The 23,381-nt window shown below is 43.5% G+C and overlaps 1 protein-coding gene across 1 annotated transcript in view; it reads right to left on the bottom strand.

The window, feature by feature from the left end:
• The window catches only part of LOC126334672 (juvenile hormone esterase-like), an 88,370-nt gene extending 65,586 nt beyond the window's left edge, over window positions 1–22,784 (bottom strand). The window contains exons 1-3 of the mRNA XM_049997137.1: window positions 22,434–22,784; window positions 3,580–3,717; window positions 780–927 (exon numbers count right to left, since the gene is read on the bottom strand). Of these exons, the coding sequence (XP_049853094.1) occupies window positions 780–927; window positions 3,580–3,717; window positions 22,434–22,724 (577 nt within the window). The 5' untranslated portion in view covers window positions 22,725–22,784. The remainder of the gene's footprint in view (window positions 1–779; window positions 928–3,579; window positions 3,718–22,433) is intronic.
• Window positions 22,785–23,381: the final 597 nt, after the last annotated feature.

Genomic DNA, 23,381 nt, shown 5'->3' on the forward strand with positions numbered 1-23,381 from the left:
GGTGTTGTGTGATGTCCTTAGGTTGGTTAGGTTTAAGTAGTTCCAAGTTCTAGGGGACTGATGACCATATATCTTAAGTCCCATAGTGCTCAGAGCCATTTTAACCATTTTATCAACACACAGTAACCATTAGTACGTCTGAAAATGTCTGCACACTTACTCGCTGCACCGTACTCTGACATGCACCAACACACCTTTGGGTATGTGGACTGCTGGCAGTGCCACCGTTCGACGACCGCAGGTCAAATGCACCGCATAGTCATACCCTGAGGTGATTTAAACCCGCAAACCGCCCACCAGAGCGTTCTTTCACCATGTATCAGCATTATTCTTAATTTATGAGCATGAGTGTATATTACAAAGCCACAGGTCTCGTGTTCGATCCCCGGTCAGTCTTAGGCGTTTTAGTTGTGACTTTTCACTTGTCTTCTGCGATTGTTGATGTGAAAAATCCTGAGCAGCAGCGTGGTTCAGAATCCACCGTGAAACTATAGTTCCTCCTACAACTGGGTGCATAAGTGAGTTCAAAGGTCGAAGGAAGGGAACAGCATACCACTCTAACAAACCATACCTAGTAAAAACACTGTGGTGTTCAAAATAATCTTCGAACTGATGAATGATTTACTTGTTTTGGCATAATATCGTACGGGTCTCCTCTCTTACCTCAGTGACACGCACATACACACGTACAAACTCACACACACACATTAAATGTGCGCGAAATTTAGCAGAAGTGCAGCACACTGGAAAATCATAAAGAGACGTTCTTGCCTACGTACCGAGGACACCGAGGCGGTAGTTGAAGGTGACGACGACGACGCCGTGCTCCACCAGGTACTCTGGACCGTGGATGTCTGCGTTGCCACTGCCACTGAAGAAGCCGCCGCCGTGGATCCACACCATCACGGGCATCGAACCCTTGGGAGGCTGGCGTGCACAGTTACAGTATTATCGTACAGAAAGTAATAAACCATCATGTCTCCTACAAGCAATATTTGAAAAGTACTACATCAAGTTCATAACACAAAATCTTTTCTCGTTATTTTTTATGGCCTGTCCAAGGCAGTTAGTAACTCCCGATATTTAGCTATTAACAGTGCAAACTGATACGAGTGAAAGTGTAAAAGATGTCAAAGAGTTTCATTAAACGTGGTATCGTACACTAGCCGTGTGTGAGATAAATGAGAATGTACGGTTAAGAGTCGCTAAAATCTTCAGTACGAAATATTTCGTTAGTTAGTACAAACGTATTTCAGATGTAAACTTTTCGTTCAAGTCCCATCTCATTGGCTTCAGATTTCACTTCTTGGGTAATGAGATACACGCACGTTGGGGCAACCGCACGTTTTGCTGCTGACGTGAGGCGACATCTGACGGACTAGTGTGCTGCAACACCGACAGGCAGGCAGCTGCAAAGTGGGCGACCAGATCACCTGACCTCAGTCCTCTGATCTCAAAAGCGAAGTGTATAGCACTTTCGCTGATACGCTTCAAGAACTTCAGCAGCGCAGTGTACAGTCTTTGCAAGTTTTACGAGATGACCAAAGGCTGTTTGAAAGAATTCATTACTCACTGTAGAGATGAATGGAGTACAGTATCCAAATGCTGGAACGCCTCTTTCTACTGGTATGAGTGTACAGTACGTTGTAACACATAACATGCTCACGAAATACTGTATTTCTCGTTGAGGTGGGACACGGGTAAAAATCCCAAATGATCGAAAAGTTTAGATTTAAATTTTCGCCCAACTCGCATGCATATTTTCAGTTCTTATATTGTACTTCACTTCTGCGCACACACACACTTGACTGTAACCTTCCAGCCGGCCGGTGTGGCCGTGCGGTTCTTAGCGCTTCAGTTTGGAACCGGGTGACCGCTAGGTCGCAGATTCGAATCCTGCCTCGGGCATGGATGTATGTGATGTCCTTAGGTTAGTTAGGTTTAAGTAGTCCTAAGTTCTAGGGGACTGATGACCACAGATGTTAAGTCCCATAGTGCTCAGAGCCCTTTGAAGCATTTTGTAACCTTCCTTGTGGATTAACTATGTGGTTTGTAGGGATTCTTTTCATTCGAATTATTGATGTTACACCTGTTTATTATGTTTAACATGCTGCCATTTCATTTTACACTTATTGCCGCCGCTTAATAGTTATTCCCTATTTACGTTCAAATGGTTCAAATGGCTCTGATCACTATGGGACTCAACTGCTGTGGTCATTAGTCCCCTAGAACTTAGAACTATGTCCTCCCGTCGGGTGGACCGTTCGCCGGGTGCAAGTCTGGATCTGACTCCACTTCGGCAACTTGCGCGTCGATGGGGATGAAATGATTAGAACAACACAACACCCAGTCCCTGAGCGGAGAAAATCTCCGACCCAGTCGGGAATCGAACCTGGGCCTTTTTTTGTGGATGTCCAAGGACATCCGTTCAAGTTCAGTGTTGAGCCGTTGACTCAGTCAGAGGGCAGCTAACCGTCTGACAGAACACGCTGAGCTACGGTGCGGGCGATATTGGCTCAATGGGCCCTTAGGATTGACAGTCAGTCGCGCTGACCGCTCAGCTACCGGAGGCGGACACAACAGCGGTAGATCTCTGAAAGACGTTCAAACGCGGTAGGTATATAGAGGATGTCCCTTTCTCTTGGTGCATCGGCCGGTGTTTGCAAAACACTGCTTTCTGCCTCTGTCATGCCACGTCCTATGACGACAAAAGCGTCCGTTTCTAATTCGTTAGAAGCAAAATGATTTTAAAAGCGGCGTTTTGCGTGTCCGTTTGACAGAGTGGTCCCACACTAGTCTAGTGCGAAATTCCTTTTATCAGTGTGTATCAACAGACAGAGTAAGTCGCGAAGAATATCTAATACCCCGGCAGCGACTCAGAAGCGCTGCTTCACATCTGCAGCAGTCAATAGAACTCTACTCATTGTCAGTAGGTGCTGGAGTACTAGTTAGTCTTTGTGGTTTATTGTCCCTGTTAACACACACCGATAAATCGAATATCGCACCATACTAAAGAGGGACCGCTCTATCAAATTCTTTGTGGTTTAGTGTTACTGTTAATACTCGTCGAACAAACGAATATCGCACTAGGCTACTTTGAGACAGCTCTACCGAATGGACACGTAAAATAGCGCTTTAAAATTTATTTTGTTCATAACGGGAAACAAACCAACTCATTTCGTCATATGGTCGTCGCATGAAAGACGTGGCGAGCAATATTTGCATGGGCTGACTGCACTTACACTGCGCAAGAACGAAACCGCTAATATCTGCCAAAACACCAAAGCAAATGCGGCTGACGCGTCTTGGGAAGGACACCCGGTATACTTTATGGCTGTGAGCTCGACTCCAGTCCAACACCAACATTGACGGGCGAATTGACGACGCCGCTGGCGAAACATCAGAAAAATCACTGAACAAATGTCGGACGAAGATACGGAGACCAAAGGCAACAGCTTCTGCCGTTTCTTGTAGCGTCAACTCGCCTTCCCCTCCCTCCTCAAACATCATGGTGTTCCTTCCCCTGAGAAATTGGACGCCCCACCCTGAGAGGCACGCCACACAGCGTGCGGCCCTTACGTTTGGCGTGTAGACGTTGAGGTAGAGGCAGTCCTCGTCGCCCTCCAGCCTGCCGGTGTAGAGGTTCACCTGCGGCGCCACCGGACCCTCCTCCGTCGCGTTCCGGATACTCGTCCACTTCTCGGCTGGCTGCGGCGGCTGAAACACCAGCGCAACAACTCACTCAGCTACAACCCGTGCCTGATACACAGTGTGAACACAGACAACAGGCTTACAGTATGGAGTTCGATCTCTTGAAGTGATCTGATCTCTAACAACATTTTCTGCCTCCCTACAGGTATCTTTACTATGGCACCTCCTTAGCAACTCAGGGAAACGAGAAACCAGCATTACAGGCGAACATGCAAAAGACATTAATTACATTCTTTGAATCCACTTCTTTCTGACGACCACATAAACCGATGCCGTTTCTTTGTTTCGCATATGGGGTATACTCATAAATATTTCTTCATCACCTCGAAAATATAAAGTATTTTACTTGTGGCACCGGAAAACAATGTCGTATCTGCGCATGTCGATATTCGTTTCTTATTTATCAGCTCACTGTGTACTTCAGTGTCGCACCAAAGACATTTCAAGGTGAGAGTGACCTATTTAGTCGTAAATACTTAAACGTTTTTGCAATTTATGGTGAATTTCTCAGCCGAATACCAGAAGAGCTACATATCCGGGCGACATTGTATGATTTTTGAGTTTACAAGACTAGTAAAGCAACAGTTGCTATCAAAGCATTTGCGATGATTGTCCAAATCCACTGCACGTTCTTAACTTCCAAAGATGGTTTAATAAGTTCAAATCCACCAGTTCTGATCGTTTTGACTGGTATAGATCAGTAAAACCAACAACTGTAGACAATGACATGTTAAGGGCGAAAGCGAAAGAAAATCCGTATCAGACAATCGACGGACTGTCGAACACTCTTAACCAACCTTGGTCGACCATCCAAGAGCATTTGCAGCAGATTGGTAAAGACAAACAAAGCCAACCTTTCCACCACATACAACTTATTGCTTCTGCAGCACAATACAGAAGCGTTTATTGTTCGCTTCGTCACTGGAGATGAAAACTGGATCATCAGTGATAATCCAAAACGGAAAAGGTAGTGGCTCTCTTCAAATGAATTTTCACAAAGTACAGCTGAGAGAGATTTCCACCCCAAAAAGGGGCTTTTGTATGTTTGGTGGAGTATTCGCGGGATTGTTCATTCCGAAGTGCAAAAACCGTGAACAACTTGATCAATTAAATGAAACTTTATTAGAAACGACACTAGAAACTGTCAACTGAAAAGGTGTTACTCTATAACACGATAACACAATACCGCACTGTGCAACATGAACCCTGGAAAAAAATTAATGAACTGGAGGTGTAAGGTATTGGCTCAACCGCCATATTCGTTCGATATTCCGTGATCGAATTTCCATTTATTCCGATCTCTACAACATTTTAGAAGTGACAAAAAAATGTCCAAAATGCCATCTCCAGATATTTTGCTCCATAACCAAATTTTTATCGATCCGATATTTATAATTTGCAAAAGATTGATGATAACGAGGGTGATTACGTCACTTATTAAAACTAAAAACTTGTTAACAATTTATCTGTTTAAATTTAATGTGGAGGGTGTGTACCTACGAACATATGTTTCCTGGTCGGTGTTTCAATCTAGTGACTGATTCTAGAATCATATGAAGGAATGCATGATAAAAGTTTCCGTAAGCAGTTTCCGACATTTTATTTTTTCTTTGTTGTTGAGACTTGAAGTCGTGTTCTCTATAACCTTTGTATATATTTAAGTGATGAATAAAATATTAAAGTTATTTGAAGAATATTGTTTATCCTTCAGTTACAGAGTTTTACAGTGAATAAAATTCAATACACTTTTAGAACTAGTTACTTGGACAGTTAAGCCGTACTTAGTCGATCGTGCATAATTGTTTACTTTGAAACGGAAGAAGACCTTCTGCCGCTGAAGGTGTGATACTTGTTAAAAAACTGAGTTTCTTTAGTCGATTAACAATTTTCCTTGGCTGGAAATTGGAAATTTGTGTTAGTTGCCAATAATTTCTATTTCAGAATGTTTTTAACTTGAAACTTATTTTTTATAGTACTTCTTCTTAGTTTGATTGCACTTAGTGATTATTGGTACGTAGTAGAACAATGATGTAACAGATAGATTATTAAATACAATAGTGACAGGAGTTTATCGACTGCAGGACTTTTAAATTTGAACAGAATATTTGATCTTACTTGCGCGACTATGTTGAATATCGCAGCGGTTTTTCACATTCGGAAAAACTTTACTTCTCCGGAGTACCTTTTTTATCTCCGCAAGAGACGACAGCACACATCAATTAAGTGTTAGAATTGCAAAACGGAATAAGAAAATATGTTAAAGATCTGTTACACGACTAGGGGCTAAAGTCTGAAAAGTGTTCAAATGTACAATACTGGCCCCTCATAATTTTTTTTGTTCGTTTCCAGATACCTGTCTGAAGTCCCTGGGCCACCGTACCATTAGTTCTCCGCTGGAGGAGCTAAACAAAAGTGGCAGAGCCCATTGATAACGTGGAGCGCAGTGCGGAAATTCATGTTGTGCGTTTGAAGGCGAACAACGCTGCAACAATCCACATGTAACAAACCAACATCATATGACCCAGTGATAAGATGGAGCAGACGCTTCTAGTGAGGTCAAACAAAGTGAGAATGACAAAAGAATACGTAGCGGACCATCTCTCTGTCAAGAATCAGGAATAACGAGAAAAGAGAGAGTCCTGTTGCGCAAGGATCGCTTCACAACGATGGATACGACTGTGAAAATCAGTCATGGATCAGTTTACAGCATATTTTACGACATCCTTTTACTTACAAAGATCGCCGCCAGCTGGGTTTCGGGAGGCCTCTTACACCGAACTTGGGACTGGGACTGAAATAGAATGGTGCTAACAGATTACATTCGTAAGTGGCAAATCGACACAGAACCGCACCACCGAAATCTCATGATGAGAATACGGAAGGTAGTCAAGACGAAACGTCGCAGAGAACTGCCTGTTATGCTCTACGGTTATTTCCCAACTAATCCAACACATGACATAGTCAAACATGCTGCTTCTCTGGGATATCAAATTTTATTTCAGGTGCCTCCCTTCCCCCTTGAATACTTCTTATATTGCAGCCGAGGGCTACTTCCTCCTGCCTTCAGTAAAGGAACCATTGCACGGCAGACATTTTCAGAGTGACTACCAGATGATTTTTGAGATGGAATGTTCCCTGAACAACCAAAATCAGTGTTCGAAAACCAAGAACTCCACCAACACATTTATTTTGGGAAAATGTGATGAGTAAATACACTCTAAGACAAAAAACCGAGGACAACGAAGGAATTATCCGAATGGGACGCAAATCGGGAGACGTGATGCAAGTGCACACACAAACAAATAATAACAATTTAAGAAAAAGTTGATGATTTATTAAAGAGAAAGAGCTTTACAAATTGGGCGAGTCAATAACGCGTTGTTCCACCTCTGGTTGTTATGCAAGCAATTGGCGTTGATTGGTACAGAATTGTTGGATGTCCTCCTGATTGATATCGTCCCAAATTGTGTCCAATTGAAGCGTTAGGTCGTCAAAATCCCGAGCTGGTTGCATGGCAGTGCCCATAATGCTACAAACGTTCTCACTTGAGAAGAGATCAGGTGACCTTGCTGCCTAAGGTAGGGTTTGGCAAGCGTGGAGAAAAGCAATAGAAACCCTCGCCGTGTGCGGGCAAGCATTATCTTGCTGAAAAGCAAGCCCAGAATGGCTTGCCCTGAAGGCAACAAAATGTGGGGTAGAATATCGTCGACATACCACTGTATTGTAAAGGTGCCCAGGATGATATCCCAAGGGGTACTGCAGCCTCCATTATCACTCCTCGATGTCGGGTTGCATGGCGGGCGACATTAAACTTCGCATCTCACCACATTGCGTGGCATCTCAAGACACCTCTTCGCTCGTTGTCGGGGCTGAGTTCGAAATAGGACTGGTGACTAAACACAAATCTACTCCAATCAGTGTGATTCCAGCCAAAGACGAGTCTGGAGAAGCTCCAGACAGTGGGAAGATACAAAAGTGAACGCCCCAGAGATCCCGGCGGAGGTTCGAGTCCTCTCTCGGGCATGGGTGTGTGTGTTTGTCCTTAGGATAACTTAGGTTACGTAGTGTGTAAGCTTAGGGACTGATGACCTTAGCAGGTAAGTCCCATAAGATTTCACACACATTTGAAGTTTTTGAACGCCCCAGATAGCGGTTGAATACCAAACTGACTGTCATCTGCCATACGCCTCGACAACCAGGAGCGGTAGTCTAGGGTGCAACTGCATCTCACAGCAGGAGTCCTTTCATCCGCCGCACCCTTAAAACATAGCTGCACGTCGACGATATTCTTCGCCCGTGTTGTTGTCCTTCATGACAAGCAATACTGAGCTTACATTTCAGCAAGATAGTCCCCCCTTCCCTCCCCCCCTCCCTCGACACGCACACGCACACGCACACGCACACACACACACACACACACACACACACACACACACACACACACACACACACACACACACACACGGCGAGAGCTTCAACGGCTTAACTTTTCGCTTGCCAAACCCTACGTTGGTCAGCAAGGTCGTCGAATCTCTCGCCAATTGAGAACCTTTGCACCATTGTGGGCAGAGACCTCCAACCAGATAGGGTTTTTGACGATCTAACGAGCAGTTGGCTTGAAATCTCTCACGAGGACATCCAACAACTCTGTCAACCAGTGCCAAGCCGAATAAGTGCTTTCATAAGGCCCACAGCTGGATCATCGCGGTGTTGCCTTGCTCAATTTATGAAGCCCCTTCTCTTAAATAAATCACACAATTTTTCTGGAATTGTGATTGTTTGTCTGTATATGTACATCACATGTACCGATTTCCGTCCCGTTTGGCTAATTCTTTCGTGGTGCGTCTTTTTTTTTTATTGAATGAGTGAATGTAGAGAAGAACTAACACCAGCACAAAGCTTCCTGGTTCCAGCCTGATATTTTATAGGATTTAATTAAAATTTAATGACTACCTTTGTGGTCAATAATAAACGAAGAACATGATTAAAGTTGCTCGGTGGCGTGCGTCACAGCACGTGATATTACAGGTCTTACGAGTTGCAGCGAACGTCTCATGCGGGAACGAGTTTCTATTTTAGACCTGTTTAATACTTCATACCTGCTCATGATAGTACATGACAATGTTAATTATTTAGCGGGTACCTTTCCACTGAGATACTGATTTTCCGTCTGGTCCCAGTCTTTAATGGGTACCTTTCCATTGAGACTGTGATTTCCCTCCTGGCTCTGGACGCAGCCGAGCGTTCGCGATGTGTGTCGGACAAGGCAACTAGTGTGACGTAACAAGTTTTTTGTGGGGCCTATATTTTTCGTAGGTCCCGCCATGAGCCCGGGAAAGAGCTTATCTGCAGCAAAAAACGTATCCACAGAACAGTTTGGCGAAGTCTTGAACATTCTTGAGCATCAGCTGTCAGTAAGGTGGCCATTTCTGCGGCTTTCCTTGGCGCGGCAGGAATGAGAGTCGTTCGCTGCACGCCAACATTAGACACAGGAGTGGCGCCAGCACGTCCTCTTTTAAGACGAGTGCAAGTTGTAAGAGACCTTGTAAAAATGACTAGACACCACGAGGGCGCTGCAAGTGCAGGCTGGTTTGAACCTTCTGCTGGACGCCATTGTAGCGGTAAGAGTCTGGAAGATGAATGTACGGTTGCTTGCAAGGGCATAAATAGAAAATTATATATTTATTGGTACACATATACAGTATTCGTTAGTCGTAACTGTACTGCCTACACATTCCAGTGTACGTGAAGAAGAATGGTGAAAAGCAGTGCAGAGTTTAACTGCAAGAATTAATTTGGGTAGGAATCAATATGCGGGGCGTGCTGAAAAGTAACGCCTCCGAATATTTTGTGTGAAAACTCTTAGTTACGTTACACACCGCCATGTTACACGGTGCAATTCGAAACCCTTTAGCAGCAGAGAGCTGCAAATTAGTAGACAGGAACAATAAAAATGTAGAATGTTAATAACGTTTGATTTATTTAAAAATCCTTAAGAGTTTTCACATAAAAAATTCGTAGGCAGTACTTTCTGGACGCCCTCGTAATCTTCCACAAGTACGTGAATATGTACATGTGTTTTGTATCGGAGACTCTCAGCCATAGCATTATATTTTCAACAGGGGTATATCAGTCACTTTACATTCTTTTTTCACAGTAGATGTTATTTTTGGGAGTACTGGTCGAAGTGAGGGTCAGAACTCTTCATATTGTGGTACTGAAAAGTAGCTCAAATGTAGATGACAACATCACACAGTGTGGTATGAACATTCACCAGTATGCAGCGTATGGCACAGAACGGCAGTAACGCAGTGTGCCAGATATAGAAGAAAAATCATTTGTTGCCAAGTACATTTCACTTCATAAATTTGGAGCACTAATCGATGACATTCTACAATTCTTGCTTATGCTGACGTAAGAAGCTGGAATTGGTTGGAACAAACAGTTATGGCAAATTTCTTATATTACGTGAAAAAAGATCGGTAAGCAGTGAGTGGTTGTATCTTGTTCATAAATTAAATTATTAAGTTGTAGTTATAGACTTAAATGAGACATTTTGTTACTGACAAAATTGAAACGAAGATGTGTTATAACCAAGGGTGGGTAAGTTTTCCACCACAAAGACCGAAGAGGTGTCTTTCAAATTGTCACTGTTCACAGTAGAGCACTTACAGAATTGTGGAGCCTTTTCCCGGGTACAGTTCGCGATGGTCGTATCCGTACGGGGAGTCTCCGAGGAGAACGGATTTTGCCAGATTGTAATCGTCATCAGCGTTATTGATCCAGCACCTAGCGTGATGGTATGGGATGCCCTTGACTATACAACACGACCATCTCTGTTTCGCATAGACGGTCATTTGGACAGCAGACGTTACATTTCTTATGGGTCAAGGGCAGCGGCTGTGCCCCATCTGTGAGGCGTCCGCGACTATATCTTTCAATAGAACAACGCAAGATCATGTGTTGCCCGTGCTGTTCTGATCTGTCTCGATACAGATTCTGACCAGTCACGACACAATGGGTGTTTCACGCTTTTCCCTGGGCAGCAGGTTCTCCAGTTCTCTCACCCAGTGAAAACGTCTGGTCAGCTGCTGCAGAGTGAGAAGCGCGCTTGCAGCCAATACGATTGTTGAACTTTGGTAGAGAGTCGAAGGAGCATGGAATGACGTACCGCACCTGTCATCCAACAGCAGTTCAAACCGATGAAAACCGAGTTGGAGCCATTCTAGCTGACAAACGTGGTAGTCATATGCACTAACTTGATCACTTACAAACCTAGTAACGCTTTCTTCATAACCTACTGTATACGCACAAAAAACATTTTTTTAAAATTCTTTAGCCTTCGTGGTGTTGCATCTTTTAATGGCCAGCAGTCTATGTTGATTTGTAAAAGTTGAATTACACTGTAGGAAATACTGCAACAGGCCACAAGCATTTTACTGCACCATTAATAGTTTCGGGCCTGGTTCCATCATCAGACAGTCGCCTTGATTTCTTGACAAGTTTTACAATTATCTGCTAAAATATAACAGTTTATATGATTACATAATTTTCAAAAGATATTACGTTTGTGTCCTAAAATATAACAAAGTTTTTGTGATTGCGTAGTTTATTATTATTATTTGTTATTTAAATTTTATGGCCTTCATTGGACCACTCTAGCCTACTTTATACAAAGAATTTTTCAGTTACCTGTCAGCCCAATACTTCTTTATTCTCTCGGTTCACATCCTTTCTTCATCGGAAATCATCCTTCCTATTGTCTGTTTGTTGATTCTCGTTTGCAGTCTGGTTTGTTTGTCTGTGAGTTTCATGATTTTGTCAGTTTTGTTTCTTAGGGCTTCCAATGTAATATGTAGCTCATCCATATCTTCCTTGATTTCTGTAATCCGCTTAATGTTGCACTTACTATTCCACAAATTTTCTATTAATTTCCTGATGATCCTGTTGTCTGGTGTTCTGGTTTGATGTCCGAAAAATGAAATGCGTTTCTTCCTGATTGTACTCATTACCGGTTCTATTTCCTTGTAGACTGTTTCATTTGTAGCTACTCTCCAGTGTCCATCTTTCTGGTACGATTTGTCGATGCACCTTCTGATAATTCTTCTCCCCATTTTGATTGTTTTGTCTACCTGAGCAGTGTTAGTTCTTTTTAAGATGGTTTTACTTGCGTATGTTGTTTCTGGTTGAGTGACTGTTTTGTAGTGTTTTAATATTGTTGCTATTGACAGGCTCTTTTTGTTGTAGGTGTTTTTGGTGATGTATTGTGCTCTAGGTAATTTGTTTATTCTGTTATGCCATGTTAGTTTTTCATTGAGGTTGTATGTTATGATTTCTCCCAGATGTTTAAATTTATCTATAATTTTGATTTCTTGGTTTCCTATGGCAATTTTGTTTACGAGTGGTGGGTCAGTTAACATGATGACTGTTTTTTCGAAGGATATTCCAAGACCCAACTTTCTGTGCTATTTCCTGCAGTGAGATGACTTGTTGTTTGGTTTCCTTATCACTGTTGGACAAGCAAGCAAGGTCATCAGCAAATCCTAGACAATTTAAACTTATGTTGTCTTTGGGTCTTCCAAATTGGATGTTCTTAGGGTTAGTCTTGTACCATTCCCTCATTATGCATTATAAAGCACAGTTGAACGGCAGGGGTGCCAAGCAATCTCCTTGTCTTAAACCTGTTTTTATGATGTATGGCTCACAGAGTTCCCCCCTGAACTTGACTTTTGGTAGGGTGTTGGTTAAGGTGAGTTCTATCAGTTTGATTAATTTTGAATGGAGCCCGAACTTTCTTAAGATTTTTAACATTGAAAGTCTGTGGATACTTACTTCAAAAAAGATTTCACATTTAAATAATCTCTGTACATTGTACTTACGTCATGAAAGGTTCTCCCCTACGTATTATAAGAGAGAAAATTTTGATTCTCTTTTTCGATTTTTGCTCATACATGAGCTAAACCAAATACAAGATGACCCATACATTTGTTTACATCGGCTGCTAATTTAATGGGCCAAAGAACATGACATTGTACAGATATCTTATACTTCTGGAGCTACTGCAAAGACACTTCATCGTAGTACACAACATTTTAGAGCTATACATTGAATTATTCGGGTTTGAAAGCTGCTGGTAATGGTCAGTGAAGAATACGGTATTCGGCTCTTTCAATTAATATTTCTAAGCTTTCTAATTATAAAAGAAGTATGAAATTTTGGAGGGAAATATGGCTGCTTAATTCTAGTTGATCATTCAAGATACAGTCACGTTTAGTATGAATGTGGTTGTATATTTCTAATTCTTCTAACAAAACCCTTTGTACTCCTTTTTCCTCTAAAATACGTTCAAATGGTTCAAATGGCTCTGAGCACTATGGGACTTAACTTCTGAGGTCATCAGTCCCCTAGAACGTAGAACTACTTAAACTTAACTACCCTAAGGAAATCACACACATCCATGCCCGAGGCAGGATTCGAACCTTCGACCGTAGCGGTCCCGCGGTTCCAGACTGTAGCGCCTAGAACCGCTCGGCCACACCGGCCGGCCCTCTAAAATATGTAAAGGAGAGCTTATAGTGCAGTAATTATAATGTATAGAGCGAGTATAGAAAGTAAGACTTTTTGTAAACTACGTATTCAACAAAAAATTTTATAAATCTTGCCAAGAAGTCAACGCTACTCTCTGACGATGGGATCAGGCCCGAAACTAGTAATGGTACAATAAAATCATTTCTATAAAACTTTTAGATGGCTGCAGTATTTCCTACAATGTAATTTATGAAAACATCTGCGGTGTTCTCCAGCCACAATTGATACAATAATATAAAATTTAAGTTCAAGTAACCTAAAGTAGAAGATTCCACGAATAAAAGTGAGCTCAGCGATCAGTGGTGCCGATAAGCTGCCTGTAGCGTTTTTAACTCTTTGATCTGTTGGTCCAAGCCGGTGTCGCTTTATCGCCGCCGCGTTGTCCTTTCAGCGCCTCAGTTTTATCTTATCTCGAGACTGCCAGTTGACAAAGTATTTACAACCGTAAAGCTGATCCGCAGAAAGTGGCAACAGCTGTCATCTGCTTAATCTGGTCGGTATTTAAGAGGCACCTCTCAAGCAGATAGTATTTACTGGACCAAACAGATAAGTGTCTCCTGTGGACACTACGGATGCGCTGCTCTGTAAAACAAATCGCAAAAGAACTTGTGCGCCAGTGTTGTAGAATTCACCATAGGTAGAGATCTTCATTAAAATTTAAACCATTTTGAAAGTGCTATGCAAAACTGATAGAAACTAATAAGAGCTCAGTATACTGGGTTAGCGGAGGGAAGGTTTCACTAGCTACCATATTCGTTGACACAACCACGGCTGCTGACCTTAGTTTGGGTTCGTTGAATTTTCCTTTTCTGCTTGCAGGTGTACTCAGTATTAATATGCGGTATCTCCCTTCTGGGGTTACATGAAAAATATTTTGTGCTGGTATATCATGTTGATATGGAAATTGCTCTGTCAAACGAGGCAATAACTCAGCGGTGCCCTTGGCGGTAAGTAGAGTGTGTGCTTGCCCTTCGTTTCATCCAGAACAACACATCACACAACAGAAGTAGACATTTGAGACTTCGTAACAAGATGCAGGAATTTAACGCCACAGGCAACACCATTAATATCTTGCCCAAAGCTTATTTCCTTCATTTACATCAACTTTTAAGTAATACATTTTTAGAACCAGCTCACTGCTGCTCGAACTACTCGGAACATATACCAGATTTATTACCTCAATTAACGACAGTCGCTTCGACTGATCTTTAAGAAATCATTCTGCTCTGAAACTGAAGCTTTTTAACTGAGGAAAAAGATGTTCGATGATACATTTTCTACTGCTTCAGTCATTAACTAGCACGAAACGTTTCGACAGCATGCTGTCATTATTGGGAATATTAGATTACATTACATTAATCAGATTAATGTTTTGTGTATGTATCTGTAATGCACCTGCATGCTGCTGAAACGTGTCATGCTAATTAAATATTAGTGAAAAGTGACTTAATCAGAAGAAATTATTTCATAAATTTACAATACAGTCGTATACCTCAAACATTTCCATTTCACAATGATAAATTTTACTTTAAATATGTATGATTGTTAGTCTTCGGTGATATTACACTTTACATACACTGGAGTGCTAGCAACTGGCGAAAGGTGTATTGCCTAATCACAGATGTAAATGGAGATATAATTGACACATTGACACAGCAAATTTCCGACTTAGCAAACAAAACAAAACTTTCATTTACGTGATGGGCTGACATCTCTCCATAGATGCGGATTTTGTGAGCATTAACCTTGCTATTGACGTCTTCAGCAGGATGAATTTCCTAGACAACGGATTTGGCCATATTTTCGACACACAGGAACACTGACATTATTTTGTGAAATTGGAAATCTACAACATACCATGTTCTATACTCCCAGAGCATTCTGCTTCTGGCAGTAAGCATCCGATAGTTAGTGGTTTGGCTCCTTGTTCTCGCTACTCCCAATAAAGGGGAAATTCGACATTAATTTGTGTTCGCTCTTTTGTGGAAACAATAAGCTGCACGACAGCGTTTAACACTGGGGTACCAGTACAGTAGACCAAGTTCTTCTTTTACAGAGTATGCATAGTGAGAATGTTAATACTGCAGGTGCGATTAACTGAAGCAGCTCTAAAAAATGGCTCTGAGCACTATGGGACTCAACTTCTGAGGTCATTAGTCCCTTAGAACTTAGAACTAGTTAAACCTAACTAACCTAAGGACATCACACACATCCATCCCCGAGGCAGGATTCGAACCTGCGACCGTAGCTGAAGCAGCTCTCCACAGTACTGTTTATGCGAATACTTGTCTACCTTATGGGAGAAAGACACAACGAAGCTTTTTTGTTAGACTGGGAGTCAAATGAATTGGTATTTCGTATGCAGGGTCTGGCCGTTGAGGCCGTTTCATTAGCAGCAGGACGGAGTGCCAGAGAAGAACCTCTGGTCTTACCTTGTATCCAGCTTTAAAATATAAAAAATACCTGACAGACGGAATGTGTCTAAAATAACATTCTCTGAAAACTCCTTCCCAATTGTGTTAAGTGTTTCAACTCTTGCTACGACAGAATATGCGTACCTCTGTAGTGCAGCTCGGCTCTTTTGAGCCAAGTAGGTACTGTCCTTTATGAAACCTTCGGAGTGTTTTACATCAACGCACACATCAAAACTCCTGCCTGGCCGGTATCGCGCTCCTCGACATATTCTGTGGTTGCAAAGTAGGGCCACGCGGGATTAGCCGAGCGGTCTGAGGCACTGCACTCATGGACTGTATGGCTGATCCAGGCGGAGGTTCGAGTCCTCCCTCGGTCATGGGGGTGGGTGTGTGTGTTTGTCCTTAGGATAATTTAGGTTAAGTAGTGTGCAAGCTTAGGGACTCATGACCTCAGCAGTTAAGCCCCATCAGATTTCACACACATCTGAAAATTTTTGCAAAGTAGGAGAGTGCAAAGATGGATCTCAACAGGATTCATCCATTTTTTGGATATCAGTCTTCATCTACAGCACTCAAGTCCAAGTAAAACTCCTCTGCATATCGGGTGGCTTGAACAAATGAGCGTCAGCAGCAGCAAGTTGAAAACCTGTAGCTAGAGGAACGAAGTACCTCGCATAGTAGGTGATACCTTCAGATATCATCTAGAATGGTTAATGTCGAGGGCACTGAATCGCACATGTGTCCAACACACGTTTTAAAACTGACTCAAGCTTTTGAAATGTAACTTCTGTCGCTCGTTATGAAGAACATTAAATGAGCTGTGTTTGGTGTACGAGATTAATTTCTTTTTCTGTCCATTTAATTTTATTTATTTATTTTCTCGGGACCGGTGGAGTCAAAGCGGCGCGATTTTTGAGCGAGACTCTAATTATATGTATCACCGATTATGGCTAAAATCAATAAACTATAAGTCTACGACAGGAATATGTAACACATGAAGCCAAAGGCTCTACACCACTATTAGAAATTCCTGTCCAGAATAAAAGGAGTATGTACACCGATAGCCTTGAATTTAAGTTTAAATTCAGAATTATTAGTCATATATCCCAGTTCGGCCTGCAAAATAATGCACACTTGTTGTGCAAGAGATAAAGAAGCGATACTGAGGTACAGATAGGTTTCTTCTCAAGTGTATTCTGAGTGAAAACAACAGTTCATATTGAGTGAAGCGAGATCGTAAACGATAAAATTCATTGGGGACACGGGTGTTAGAATTTGGAAACCCTTGTAGAAGCGTCCACAAGAAATATGCGAGGTGATACTCACTTAGAAATGTGAAATGGTACATAACATAGAGAAAACGAACGGAGTGTTCAAGCATTAGTTTCTGAGTGTTAGTAGCTATAGCGATTATTCTTATACTGAATACAAATGAATTCAGTTTCGCCTCAAAATTCTAGATATAATACCTACAAGGAAATTTTTCATTTGTCATCAATACTAAGATAATAATATTCGCTTTCGCTGACAGTAAGTGTATTGAAGCAATAAACTGCCTCACTTTTAGGAGAGTTCTTTTCAGTAACTATGTACAGTGAGCTTTATGAAGGGACAAACTATAAACTGCAACCCAAGAGCTGTTACTCACTGGCGTATTTGTTAAATATTTTTTTAACTGCACGACTCCTCTTTCGCAATCATGTGTGCGTTAGGTGCAAATACAATAGCCTTATTAATCATCTTGTCATGTTTAGTGGCAATTCATTAATGTATATTTAAGAATTAACCGTAATGTTCCCTTCATAGCTTAGAGGTCAGTGGGACCGGGGTTCAGTTCCTGGTACTAATAGGGATGTTTCCTTGGTGTGAGGACTGGAACGGCGCACGCTCAGCCATGTAAAGCCAACTGAGTAGCTACTAAGTGAGGAGCAACGGCTAAAAATGTCTGGAAAATGGACACCGGCCGTGAAAGTTACGTGCTGACTCCCTTCATACCATATGCGAATACCAGAAGATGCTATGGCGGCTGGTCGGCATCGCGTGGTCCTCTGGGCCTGATCCGGAGTTCAGTTCCTGTTTTATATCATCCAAAACGCTACGACCACTGCACACGGAGAGAGTAAATGTCGCCTGGTGATGATGTGGGCGTGTGACGTCGTTAGGAAAGTATATAAGCCCAGCAGAGACGAACGTGAAATCATTCTAGTGACGACATGGGACGCGAATACGGAAATCCAGTGACATAATCTACTTTGACAAAGAGCAGAATGCTTTGCCCCGGTGCCTGAGAGCAAGAGTGTCGGAAACAGCGAAGATAGACTGCGAAGATAGTGGTTTAAGGACGCTGAAACCACGAGTCGGCGACTAGATGTTGGTTGTTCAAATATGTTATCAGAATGTCGTGGTCTGAGGTTCTTCAGCTCAGTAATACAGGATAGGCGGTGACCTGTGGTAACTCTGACAGAAACGTACAGCGCTAGTGCAGCTACATTTCTGAGCATACCGTTCAGCGTACAGTACTGAACTTGGAGCTCTGCGGCAGACGATGTCTACGTGTCTGCGTATTGACTCCACGACATCGTCAGTAACCACTGCGTTTGGCGTGCAGTCTTCTAAATGGGACCGTACGTCAATGGAAACGTGTCCCCTGGCCGGATGAATCGCCTGTATTTGTTACTTGTGGTCGATGGTGGTGTCTGGAATAGGTCAACATCCAGGCGATAGGCTGCTGGTATCATGAACCGTGCCCTTTGGGGCAGTATTATGCTACTAATTTTGTTAGAGACCAAATGTTGACTGACGCTGTAGACGCTCAATATTTCTGTAGTTACTGCCATCGACTTGTTGAGTCGGTGCCACATCGGATTGCAGCACTACGTCAGGCAAAAGGACGGCCGACACGACATTAGGTGGTATCCCATGACTCGTCAAAAAAATGGCTCTGAGCACTATGGAACTCCTGAGGTCATTACTCCCCTAGAACTTAGAAGTACTTAAACCTAACTAACCTAAGGACATAACACACATCCATGCCCGAGGCAGGATTCGAACCTGCGACCGTAGATATCGCGCGGCTCCAGATTGTAGCACCTAGAACCGCTCGGCCACTCCGGCCGGCGACTCATGTCACCTCAGTGAACATGTACATGGTGCTTCAAAGTATTTGCGCCAAAGGTCTAGGAGTGATAAATCACGTCATTGGGAACAACTTCTGTTAGAGATAAAATGTTCACCGATGTTCCCCAATGATGCTAGGCGCCATTTTATTAGATTCGTCAGCCCTGGGAGATCATCGAACTAGTAGGTTTTACTGACCAGGTGTGCTACCTCAATAAACTGAGCCATTTCCAATCAGAAAACCTTACAATTGGAGTGTGTTTAGTTGGAGAAAGGTATTTTAGAAGCGAATCAGGGCCTGGCCTAACCCCTTTCACGTGGAGCAGATAACTGTATTATATGATTCTTGAGTTTCTCCCGGCGTATTTGATAATAAAAATATCCACGGGTGTACTGCCGGTCTACAATGTGTAAAACGGGCACAATATTTCGGCGATCATACATGTCGCCATCATTAGGTGAACTGACGAACTGAGCTCCTGTGAACGTGCCGGTACGGAGATCCGTATGCTATGGCTGCTCAGGGGGAACTGGGTTCGGTCGCAGCGCCAGCCGATTTAAATACCCTCTGCCCGCGGCGTACTCCCTCCGCCGTCCGCGCACCGCGCCACGGTCGCGTGGTGGAACAGATTGCGACGGCGTCTGAGATGACGTCGGTGTGATGGCTCTGTCCGCCGTGGTCGTCACAACTATACGTTTGCTCGAATTACTCTTGATTAAGCCAATCGCTGGTTCCCAAGCCTTGCTAAGATTGTAGCCACAGTCACGGTTTATAAGGTCATCATTGGTGCGAATTTCGATGGCCTCTTAACAACGCTGTCCCAGTATCTCGACGTCTGTACCAGAATTCTCCTACGTTCATACTCCATATCGTGATTTTCCGACAAACAATGTTCAGCGACCGCCGACTCGCTCGGATACATCAGTCGAGTGTGCCTCTGGTGTTCACGGCATCAGTCCTCGACGGTACGCATCGCCTGACCAATATACGACTTGCCACATTGACACGGAATCTGGTACACGCCGACCTTCCTCAAACCGAGGTCATCTTTGGCGCTCCCCACCAGTGCACGAGTTTTATTCGAAGGACAGAACACAGTTCCGATCCGGTGTTTCTTCAAAATGCGGGTGATTTTCCCCGAGAGTGCGCTTGTATATGGAATAAACGCAGTGCCTACCTCCTCCTTCGTAATTTCATCCACCTCCACAGGTTGTGCTGTAGTGGTTGGGCGGAGAGCACGTTGAATCTGCCACTATGAGTACCCATTTTTTTGAAATACAGTTCTCAGATGTTCCAATTCCTGGGGTAGACTCTCTGCGTCAGAGATAGTGCGCGCCCTATGTACTAGAGTTTTAAGTACCCCATTCCTCTGTGAAGGGTGGTGGCAGCTGTCTGCGTGCAAATACAGATCAGTGTGCGTTGTTTTCCGATACACCCCATGACCTTGGGTGCCGTCAGCCCTTCTCTTGACCAAGACGTCAAGGAAAGGTAATTTACCCTCCGTTTCAGTCTCCATAGTGAATTTGATGTTGGGATGTATGGAGTTTAGATGTGTAAGGAAGTCAAGGAGTTTATCCATACCATGTGGCCAGATGACGAACGTGTCGACCACGTAACGGAAAAAGCAAGTAGGTTTCCATTCGGACGACGACAGGGCTTCCTCCTCGAAGTTCTCCATGCACAAATTCGCTACCACCGGTGAGAGTGGGCTACCCATGGCGACTCCCTCCGTTTGTTCGTAGTATTCTCCATTACAAAGAAAATACGTGGAAGTCAAGACATGCCTAAAAAGTTTAGTGATCTTCTCGTCAAACTTCTGACTAATCAATTCTAGTGACTCTCGCAGGGGTACCCTCGTAAACAAGGAAATGGCGTCAAAACTCACCATGATATCTGACTCATCCAACCTGAAGCTACCAAGGCGTTTAACAAAATGCACGGAATTACGGATGTGATGAGGGCATTTACCCGCATAAGGACTTAATATTCCCATCAGGTATTTGGCCAACAAATATGTAGGTGCCCTGATGTTGCTGACAATGGGGCGTAATGGTACCCCCTCTTTGTGAACCTTCGGGAGTCCATCTAGTCTAGGCGGTACCGGACCTTGGGGTAACAATTGCTTAGCGCCTAGAACCGCTCGGCCACTCCACGCGGCTCAATCACATCACAATTATCGGCAGCGTGAGGTGCACGCTTGAGTGTTAGGACGTGCGGTAGCTGTGCACTTCATTTATTTCAAGGGTCAACTTCGCTACGCAACTTCTCGTGATGTAATTGATGTATTGTGATGCAACCGACGCCATTATTTGTATGATTTTTCATGTTATTGATTGCATACGAAATAATAAGGGGTGTCCATTTAAAAAAACAGAAATTTGTGTTGAATATAGTATTTTTTACTTTTTAAAATATCGCATAATATTTGGTTTCCTAAGCCACTGCTGTACGTTCTGCCGGTGAAAACCGTTTTTGAATATCTTCTGTTATTCCAGAGATTTTTGAGGTGGCAGAGTTAGGTGAGACCCCTATATATATATATATATATATATATATATATATATATATATATATATATATATATATATATATATATATATGATGTGAGCACTGTTTCCATTGATGCTTGGGAAGAAATAGTAATACTCCTGTTGGTAGACTGTAATCACTGCATTGCTCGCCGGCGCCTGGTTCGGAAAATGTGGTAGATAGCGTATTAGTTTTAAATTACAAACAACTATCTTAGCTAGTAGCAGTCCTGGAAAGAAGAGTGAGAAAGTGTGGTAGTTCGTGTTACCAAAAAGTTGGTTAGTTGTCATTTCTGGCAAGAAAAGCGTTGTGGTATTATTCACATACCTATCATAAGTTATGGTTTGGTAGAAAAAAGATCTGTGTTGTATTAACTACATACCACTTTTCTGTTTTCGCATTAAGCAGGAGGGTCTTCGAGCGCCTCAAGTATCTGGTGACCTGTTCCATATGCTCGTATGTTCGTTAAAGCCTGCAGTGGGGCACCGTGTGAATTGCTTTTCTGAAGCTGTTGCCCTTCGTCCATAATACGCCGTATATCATGTGAAGGAAAGGCGATGCTTTCTAGAACTGTGCTTATTATTGGGCAGAAGCTTTTCCCTCACGATAAAATTTAGTGCATTCGAATTCAGAATGTGTTCAAAGATTCTGCAGCAAGCCGAAAGTTAAGAATAATGGTCTGTTACTTTGCGGGTCTGTTCTTTTGTCCTTCTTATACACAGGAGCCACCTGTCCCTTTTTCCAGTCGCTTGGGACTTCGAGCTGGATGAGAGATTCGCGATAAATGCAAGCTAAGTAAGGGGCCGGTGCGGTAGAGTACTCTTCGTTAAACCGAACTTGGATCCTATCGGGACCTGGCGACTGCCTTTCAAATCTCAGTTGTTTCTCTACGATGACGCTATTCTCAGAGGCTGACACGGCAGTCGGCCGGGCCCTATTGGCCATTCTTGGGCCAGAACGCGTAACTTTATATGTAGGGGAAATGAGTGACTCAAGAACAGAACCCTGTGGCACTTTGCTACTAATCAGCTCCCAGGCCAGAAGGTGGAACTGCGAGTGGGGACGATACAGACCTTGAAGCGCAGTTCGCGGACGGGCGGCTTGGCGTACGGGATGCCCTGGAAGGCGCAGTAGGCGGCGCCCGAGGGCGCCCTGGCGCGCCGCCCCCGCAGCACGCCCTGCGCCGTGGTGACGGTGAGCGCCGCCCCCGCGCCCCCCAGCGAGCTGGCGCTGGCGCTGCGGCTGAGCGGCGGCCGGTCGTCGCCGGAGGCGCTGGAGGCGGTGCTGGCGCTGCGCTCCAGCCGGCGCGCCGCCGCCTCGCCGTTCACCGCCGCCTCCGCGAAGCTCCTCCTGTTGCCGCTCATGCTGCTCGCCGCTGTCTGCCCGCTCCACTGGCGCCGCTCTGCAACACCTGCGGCTCCGCCTTATCTGCTGGCTGCTAAACCGACCGTGATCGCGACACGGAGGCGGGTGTGGCGTCTAACGTGCGCTTATCTTTAATTTATCGTACCTATCTTGTTTGCGCTCCATATTAATTCCTCTATCTATATCCGTTCACCCCTACACGCTTTCAACCTTCGAGTCAACAGTGTGATACGTGTAAACATGCACACTGTGATGACTAAGCCGTATTGTAAGCATTTTCTGTAACGAGGCCGCCCACAAAAATATGTGTACACTTGGGAATTCCAAACTGAAACATTACCTAGCAGAATATCACCACCCGGCAGCCGTAAACTGTCACCTTTTACTGATATTGTTTATTCTTTTCTGTGGTAGTCAAACCTTACAGAGTGAAATGCTTTTCCTACACAAAGATAAAAAAAATATCCTATCGTTTCCTTACTAAACACTGCGCAACATGACTAAGGAATACCAAAATGGAACTGTCTATTCTTTCGGGGGGACAATGGGACGATATTCACTCGAAAACGACAAGAATCTGTCATTTCTGGAAACCGTGAGAGGAAAATTCAAGCTGTGAAACTTTCTGTGTTCCGTCAAGCCTTTAAAATTATGGG

This window comes from Schistocerca gregaria, chromosome 2, assembly GCF_023897955.1.
Source record: "Schistocerca gregaria isolate iqSchGreg1 chromosome 2, iqSchGreg1.2, whole genome shotgun sequence".
NCBI classification, from domain to species: Eukaryota; Metazoa; Arthropoda; class Insecta; order Orthoptera; family Acrididae; genus Schistocerca; species Schistocerca gregaria.